The sequence below is a fragment of the Bison bison genome, unplaced genomic scaffold (assembly GCF_000754665.1).
Source record: "Bison bison bison isolate TAMUID 2011002044 unplaced genomic scaffold, Bison_UMD1.0 scf7180017864525, whole genome shotgun sequence".
Lineage (NCBI taxonomy): Eukaryota > Metazoa > Chordata > Mammalia > Artiodactyla > Bovidae > Bison > Bison bison.
This window is the reverse complement of record NW_011495076.1, coordinates 2,847,822-2,856,706: the sequence shown is the minus strand read 5'-3', so window position 1 is coordinate 2,856,706 and position 8,885 is coordinate 2,847,822. Positions and strand designations below refer to the sequence as shown.

The 8,885-nt window shown below is 36.6% G+C and overlaps 1 protein-coding gene across 5 annotated transcripts in view; it reads right to left on the bottom strand.

Moving 5' to 3' along the window:
• ANLN (anillin, actin binding protein) overlaps positions 1-8,885 on the bottom strand; it is a 61,069-nt gene that overhangs the window by 7,905 nt on the left and 44,279 nt on the right. For all 5 annotated transcript variants that reach the window (XM_010831153.1, XM_010831155.1, XM_010831154.1 and 2 more), the window contains 2 exons: positions 4,613-4,699; positions 1,244-1,351 (listed from right to left, as the gene is read on the bottom strand). In XM_010831153.1, the coding sequence (XP_010829455.1) occupies positions 1,244-1,351; positions 4,613-4,699 (195 nt within the window). The remainder of the gene's footprint in view (positions 1-1,243; positions 1,352-4,612; positions 4,700-8,885) is intronic.

Genomic DNA, 8,885 nt, shown 5'->3' with positions numbered 1-8,885 from the left:
AGCCCTGGGATTTCTTTGGAAGGAATGATGCTAAAGCTGAAACTCCAGTACTTTGGCCACCTCATGTGAAGAGTTGACTCATTGGAGAAGACTCTGATGCTGGGAGGGATTGGGGGCAAGAGGAGAAGGGGACAACAGAGGATGAGATGGCTGGATGGCATCACTGACTCGATGGACGTGAGTCTGAGTGAACTCTGGGAGTTGGTGATGGACAGGGAGGCCTGGCGTGCTGCGATTCATGGGGTCGCAAAGAGTCGGACATGACTGAGCGACTGATCTGATCTGATCTGATCTATGTATATCACATATAAAAAAATTTAAAGAAATACATGGGAACAAAATAATTTTAGGATAGGAGTTATCTCTGTGAAGGAGAGAAAATTATATAAGGAGCTTCAACTGGACTGATAATACAGAGGCTGGTGGAAATTATGTTTTTTTTGAATGTTCCAAATATTCCACAATAAATCTTAAAATTTTACATGGCTACAATGTAACACATACAGTTATCTAATGTAATATCATAGATATATTTTTACCTATGTGGAAAGGTATCAGGACATTCATTATCAAGTAAAAATCAAGTTAAAAAAGATATGATATTTTCTGTTTAAAAAGATTCATAAATGGATATATAATTATTATTTAGTATACATTTTAAAAATTTAGAAGGATCTACAACCAAAATGTGAACAGTAGTTATCTTTTATAGATGAGTTTACTTTATTATTCTGCTTATTTCTATTTTCCAGTCTTTGGATAATAAATTATCACACTTGGGCAATAACATTAAATTTTTAAAAAATAAGACGTAATGTATTACATAAAATTCTATTATCAAATTTTAGAAACAAACTAAAATCACAATATTCCTATGGTGGTTTTCCATTTCTGTTTTATCCCAAATTTAGGTAAATCAACTGTTAATAAAATACAGAAGTGAATTTAACATATTTCTGACTAAAAATCAATTAAAAAATTATAAAACATTCCAGAAAAAAAAAAAGAAAAATATATGCCTTAAGGTATTTAAAGAGTGGTCAAATCACAGGGAATGAACAAGATATAAAGTTCTAACACACACACACACACATATACACACACACTCACTACATCTTAATGGCTTAGTAAATAAACCTGAGCGCGGAATTTGGGTGGCTTATGGCCACAGGGAACACTTGCATAAAATATTACCTGAAAGTCAGTCAGGGCTTTCACCACTGACCATCAGTATTAGTATTACCTTTCGTTTCTCATCATCTGGATAAGTCCAATAAGAGATACAGTTTCCAGAAAGAACACACCATCTTCGATGCCAGGCACCAAAACCACTAACATCTTCAAATATGGTCTGAAAAAGTCAATGAAATACTGACTTTAGAAACCTGAGGATCAATTAAATGTTTCTACACATTAAACTTCAGTATGTTGACGTATTTCATACTTCAAAATCAACTTGCATGATTTTCTTTTCCTTTTTTTTTAAAGTACTTAAGTTTAATTTTTTTTATTCTACTCTGTATCAAGGCCAGAAGTCTTGTTATTTCAATCTCAAGAGCAAAGTTAGTACAAATGACTCACCAGCTCCCTTTTGTGTTTACATTACAAAGGTAATAGAAAAGGAAAAATTTGATAGATAAAAATAATACCAAGTTATCATTACTCCCTACTATAATCAGAGAAAAATAACAAGAGGACAGATTTTTCATTTTTATAGCTAGGGTAACTGAAGGCCAAGGAAATTAAATGACAATATACAATCACAAAGAAGAACTGGAACCTTCTTGCTAATGCAGAATGTACTTTTCTTGCCGCTCATCAGTACTGGCAGAGCTAGACAAGCACCATTTTAGAATCACTTAGAGTTTCACTGGTTGGTAGTCTCCTTCGATTCAGCTGCCCCTGGCACATCAGGAAAGAAAACTGCACCAAGTAACTTTAATTTCAATTACTACCTCTATTTTTAAACAGAGGTTAGAAGTAATTAAAAGGCACAATTTAGAGAGGGGACAGAAGTTATCTGTGGGAGTCCTGAGCAATTTTTTTTTTTTTACCACATTTCTATAAGTGTGGATGCAGTAAGAGTGGGCTCTAGGATTCAAGACAGAGTTAACCTGAAAAGATATAACTCTAAACTACTTAAGAGCCCAGCTCAAAAGTTAAACAGGTCAGACCTTATAGGCAAAAGAACCAGTTGGCATAAGAGTCTATCAGATGCTAAAGGTATCTAAAGCAAGATGTGGAAATATTATATTTACATTAAAGGAAAAGATCAGTAAGCGTACACTATGTTCAAGTCTGATATTTACAAAAACACTCTTCCAAGAATATCTAGTGCCATCTGCTGGATTTACATGTGTAAAAGCTACGAAGTCTGATTTACAGTCATCTTGGCAGCTTGGACTTCCTGTACAGTCTAGCTCTTCCTTCCATACCCTGTCAGCAACTACAAATTGGTTTGTGATATCTGTCATACAGTTCAAACTCTTGCTTCACAAAGAAAACCAAAGCTATTAGATTTTCTCTACATCTTGTACCACACCCACAATCTTCTGTATATTCTACACACATACTTTTCTCCTCTGATAATGGAAAAAGTGTAATTCTGTACAAGATCATGAACCGTGGCTTGGATCTCCTTTGCTCTCACTCTCATGACTTTGTTCCATGCGTTATTCCTTAACCCTAGTGCAAGTTCCCCATTGCCTCTATCTTCACCCTCTTTGGCCCTATTGGAAGCCACCCATTTGAATTTACAGACACTCAAGTCTCTTCAGTCCTAATAAAATGTGAACAAAATCCTTCTTTCACCCTACATACCTCTGCAAGTACCACATTCTTTTTACCCCACTGCAGCCAAACTTTGTTTCAAAGAGTTTCTACACTCTCATTCTTCATCTTCCACACCCTTTATAACACATTTGCAATCTAGCTCCTGCTCCTGGCAAGACCAGAATGACCATCTCATAAATAAGTCCAACAGTCTCCAATCCTTATCTAACTTGATCACTCCTTCTTCCAGACTCTCTTCCCCTGGCAACCATGATACTAAATTATCCCTTGCCCGCCCTGTAGTCTTCTCTTCTTAGGTCTGTGGCTTAAATGTCAGTGTTCTCCTGGTTATTCAAGTCTGCCTGCACTTTGAATACTACCACTCTGCTGCAGATTTCCAAACCTTCATCTCATCTAAAATGTCTATCTTGAGTACCAAACTCAAACCTCTGAAACATGTCTCTAGGAATTTAAACTTCAAGTCGTCTAAAACTTAAACCATTAAAACTTTCTCCCTTGGGTGGGGATTGACTGACAAGGGACATGAGGGAACTTTCTGGGGCAGTATTTTGTACTTAATAGAAATCTGGGTTACATAGATGTATGCCTGTATAAAAACTCAGGGGATGGATACTGAGGATTCAGGGGAACATGCTAATGTCCACGATATATTTTGAAATTCTGCCCCACAAATATATTTTCAGGATTCGCTAGAAGGATAGCTCGGTAGTAGGTACATGATAAAGCAAGGACAGTAAAAAATGTTAACAGCAAAACCTAGATGCTGGGTATGCGGGCATTCAAATTCTAACAACATTGCTGTATGTTTGCAATTTTCCACAATTAAATTTGGGGAAAAAACACTTTCCATCACAAACACAAACACTTGCTCCTTCCCCAGGGTCCCTAATCTCAGTATAGTCACCCAACAAATTGTGCAAGGCAGGGATCTGGGTGACATTCTTAATTCTGCTTCTCCACCCCTACAAACAAACCACTAAGGTCTGCCCTTCCTCCTCCATCCCTCCACGATGAGTCCTTCACTCCACCCAGATTGTCAGCCACCATCCCCTCTCTCAAGGAGTAATTCAGTCTCCTCGCTAGTCTTCTTCAGGTCCTTACTCCCCTGTCTACTTCCACACAGCAGTCAGAACGACCTTCCTAAACTCCCAATTTGATGTCAGTCCTCTGCTTAAAACCGTGTAAGAGCACCCCACTGGCTTCATGCTAAAGTCATTAAAACGCTTTCAGACACTTGGTCTCATTTCTCCTAAATACACTTTCCCCCGCCCCAATCAGTTGCCTCACTGCCCTTCCTCCGCACACACATTCTGACTCTAAATGCATTACTCTAAATACCTGCCTCTATCTAGATGTGTCATGTATTTCTCTGGTGGGGGTGAGAGAGGGAAGGGGCCTCTAGCCCATGGTACGTGCTTTTCCTTCATCTGGAGCACATCTCCCTCCTCTCTTCCCCTGGCTGACTTGTTCAGCTGCCAGTTTACAAGTTACTTCCAATAGCTTCCAGTAAGCCCTCCCACACATACCTAAGACGTGGTGTCCTGCCAGTCTGCATCCATGCTCTCCATGCTTTCTCCCATTACAGTACTGCATTGTATTTCTCCCTATTAAACTACAAATTTCTGAGTGGAGGGACTATTTTTTGCAGCCCATTACATTCCAACACCAGCACAGTGACAGGCATAGAGGGGTCATGCAACAGACCTTTACTGAACCAGTTAATTGCTTAGTCACAAAGACTTTCATTCCCATGGGAAACCAAGTCTATACTTCAAAAGATGGAAAAAAATATAAATATAGATCCAGTGAAGTTACTTACTAGAAAACCTCTTTCTTCCACACTTGAATTCACCTGACACTTTATTTTTAAATAAATATGACCTTCCAAAGGAGATAAAAAGGGCACCTGTGAGGAAAGAGAGCAAATTATTTGTAAAAGTTTTCTTGATAAAACATGTTTAAATCATGAATAGAATGAATAAAGAATATTATGCCTTGAAAACACGGTATTTTCTAAAGCTGGAATATAAAGTAGGTGGCCAAAAAGCCACTGGTTTCTTAGCAACAAATGCTTCTGAAGAATAAATTCATTCAATATAGAGCCTGATTAAAAACAGAACCCTAAGTCCCAAGTTAATGTGATAAAGAAAACAGATTTAAGAAGACAATACATGTGTTTATCCATTCTCTATCAACAGAACATACTTGATAGAAAATGGTATAAACCAATTGGCTTTTTTAAACAGTATAATATTATTCAGCAACAAAGAACAGTGAACTACAGAATGGAAAAGTTAATCCTCAAATTCATATGTAATTGCAAGAGGCCCCAAATAACCAAAACAATCTTCAAAGTTGTACTTTCCAATTTCAAATCCAAAGGTACAGTAATCAGAACAGTGTAATACTGGAATAAGGATAGACATACAGACCATAGGAATAGAACTGAGAGTCTAGAAATAAACCCACACATTGATAAACCCAGATTGATTTTCAACAAGGGTACCAAAACCATTCAATGAGGAAAGAGCAGTATTTTCAACAAATGGTGCTGGGGAAACTGGACAGCCACATGCAAAAGAGTGAGGTCGGATCCCTACCTCATGTCACATACAAAAATTAACTCAAAATGGATCAATGACCTAAATATAGGGGTAAAAAACCATACAATTCTTAGAAGAAAAATAGATGAGTAAAACTTCAGTGATTGTGGACTTGGCAGTGGTTCTCAAATATAATACCAAAAGTATGACCAACAAAAGAAAAAATAGACAAACTTCATCAAAATGAAAATCTTTTCAGTATGAGGGTTCCTCAAAATACTAAAAACAGAACTATCATAAAATAAATCAACCCCACTTCTCAGAATTTATCCAAAAGAATCAAAATACAAATTGCCAACAAACACATGAAAAAAATGTTCAACATCAATCATCATTAGGTAAGAAGGGAGGCTCAAGAGGAAGGTGATATATGTACACTTATAACCAATTCAGGTTGTTGTACAACAGAAACCAACACAATATTGTAAAGCAATCTTCCTCCAAATAAAATTTTCTTTAAAATAGTCATTAGGTAATAATTGTTAGCTTGATGATAATGGTGAGGATAAGGATGAATATTTTAATGGAAATCTCACGTTGCCATCGTGTCCAGAACCATTTAGTGAGGAATGAGTAAAAAGGAATCTGATTCTTTCATTGGAATCACATTGCTTTGAACCAAAATAAACATAAGCTAAATTACAAAACCAACAAGTTATTGAAAACAGAATTTTGTATTGCTTATTTTAAAGTTGAATCATTCTATACCCATAAAGTTTTTTCCTATTTTTTAGAAACAAATATGTTTCCAACATTTATAATCCTAAAACTCATGCTACAGCTTTAACCATGCTATGGTTGAACTGCGTCCCCTCTCCATCCATCCCTTACCAAAATCACATGTTGAAGTTCTGACTCCCAATACCACAAAATGTGACTATATTTGGAGATAGGGCCTTTAAAGAGGTCACCAAGGTTAAATTAGTTCATCAGGAGGGACTCTAATCCAATATGATTGTGTCCTTATAAACAGAGGAAGATTTAGACACACAGAGAAAAGACCATGTGAAAGACACCTAAGACAGCTATCTACAAGCTAAGAAGAGAGGGTTTCAGAAGAACCCACCCACTTCAAAGCCTAGATTTTGGACTTCTAGTCTGCAGAACTGTAAAAAATAAACTGCTTCTTAAGCAAAAAAATAAAACAGAAGAGTTGACCCCAAGTAACAAAACCCCGTTTCAGCTCCACTACTGATTACACTAAGAGACGAAAGGGTATTATCACCACCTACTTCAGACTCTACTGCTTTTTAATAATATTAACATCTAGCCTACAGTTTAAAAGTTTTACAAGTCATGAAAAAGCAGGAAAAGGTGGCCTTTAATAAAAAGAAAACAAATCCTGTCAATAGCAGGTCCACAGATGATCTAGTTGTTAGAATGATAAGACAAGGACATTTATATTTTGTTATGGAATTTAGAGGAAAAGAAGGACAAAAATGGGTGAGAAAGGGAGAATTTCGACAGAGAAATGGAAACTCTAAAGAATATATATTAAAAAAAATCCCAATGGGAATTTTAGAATAAGAAAAAAGTTGAAATTGAATAGACTTTCACTGGATAGGCTTTACAGGAAACTGGGCACATTAGAAAAAAAGACATGAACTCAAAGACTGGTAAACAGAAATGATCCAAAATGAAACACAAAAGAAAAAACAAATTAAAAACAAACAAAAAAAGCAGGCTATAGATCTGTAGGAACATAATCAAGAGTCCAACATACAATTCAACTGGAGTCCTAGAAAGAATAAAAAACAAGGCAGAAGAAATATTTGATGAGATAATGGCTAAGCATTTGCCAAAACTTATAAAACATGAACTAGAAAGAGCTCCATAAAGTTCATTAACTTAGGATGAAAAAGAAATGACCCAGCATGACAAAGAAAACCACACCTAGGCAGATTAGGGTCAAACTGTCTCAAATTTAAAAAATTTTAAATATTAACAGTGGAAAAGGGGAATTCCCTAGCAGTCCAGTGGTTAGGACTTGGTGCTTTCACTGCTGGGAGCCCAGGTTTGATCCCTGGTCAAGAAACTAAGATCCCACAATCTGCACTGGCACAGACAAAAAAATTAAAACAGGACTTTCTTGGTTGTCCAGTGATTAAGAATTTGCCTGCCAATGCAGGGGACAGGGATTCAGTTGGGGAAGATTCCACGTGCCTCAGGGCAACTAAGCCTATAAGCCGCAACTACAGAGCCCATGTGCCATAACTACTAAAGCCCACACAGCTACAGCCCATGCTCCGTAACGAGAAGCCACGCAACGAGAAGCCTACGCACTGCAATGAAGAGTATCCCCTGCTTGCCGCACCTACAGAAAGCCTGCGAGCAGCAGTGGAGACACACTAGAGCCAAATAAATAAAAATAAAGATAATAGAAATTTTAAAAAACAGAAAAGATAAGACTGATGGCTGACTGATGATCAGAAACAAAGTCAGAAAACAATAAAATGGCAACTTTAAAAGAATGGGTGAAAGGAAAAAACCTGTCAGTCTAGCAGTCCTTCAGAAATGAAGACAATGTAAAGAAAGACATTTTTAGATAAACAAAAGTTAGAGAATTCATTTCCAGCAGACTTATGCTATAATGAAATTAAAAAACAAAAAAACTTCTTCCTAAGAAGGCAATAATCCCACATGGAAGTCTGACTCTACGAAATGAATGAAGAACATAACAACTGGTAAATACAAAGGACAATACTTTTAAATTTCCTTTAAAAATTGATTGAAAAAATAACAGTGCATTGGGGTGTATAACAAGGGTAGAAGTAAAATATAATGGAATGGACAAATGCAAGGTTCTAACACTTGCAAGGTACATAAAGTGTAATTGTATTTCAAGGTAGACTGTAGTGACAGTAATAGGCTAAAGATGCATATTGTAATTCTCAGTAATAACTGAAAAACAATACAGGGAGGTACAGCTAAAAAGCCAACAGAAAAGAAAAATGATTACCAAAATACTCAGAAGCAGTCAAGAGAGGAAAAACAAATGAACAAAGAACAGTTGCTACAGAGCAAAAAAGCATGAGTATGTTTCAATACTTTAGTTACAAAAACAGGCTGCTGAACTTTAGTTAATAATATATCAATATCAGTTCATTAATTGTGACAAAAGTAACTTTTGTCCAAAAAAAAAAAAAAAAAAGGCCAAGAGCCAGATTTAGCCTGTAGTGTAAGTATGCCTGCTTTGTAATAGACTAAACCCAACCTGGGCATGGAACAACAGACTGGTTCCAAATAGGAAAAGGAGTACGCCAAGGCTGTATATTGTCACCCTGCTAATTTAACTTATATGCAGAGTACATCATGAGAAACGCTGGGCTGGAAGAAGCACAAGCTGGAATCAAGATTGCCAGGAGAAATACCAATCACCTCAGATATGCAGATGACACCACCCTTATGGCAGAAAGTGAAGAGGAACTCAAAAGCCTCTTGATGAAAGTGAAAAAGGAGAATGAAAAAGTTGGCTTAAAGCTCAACATT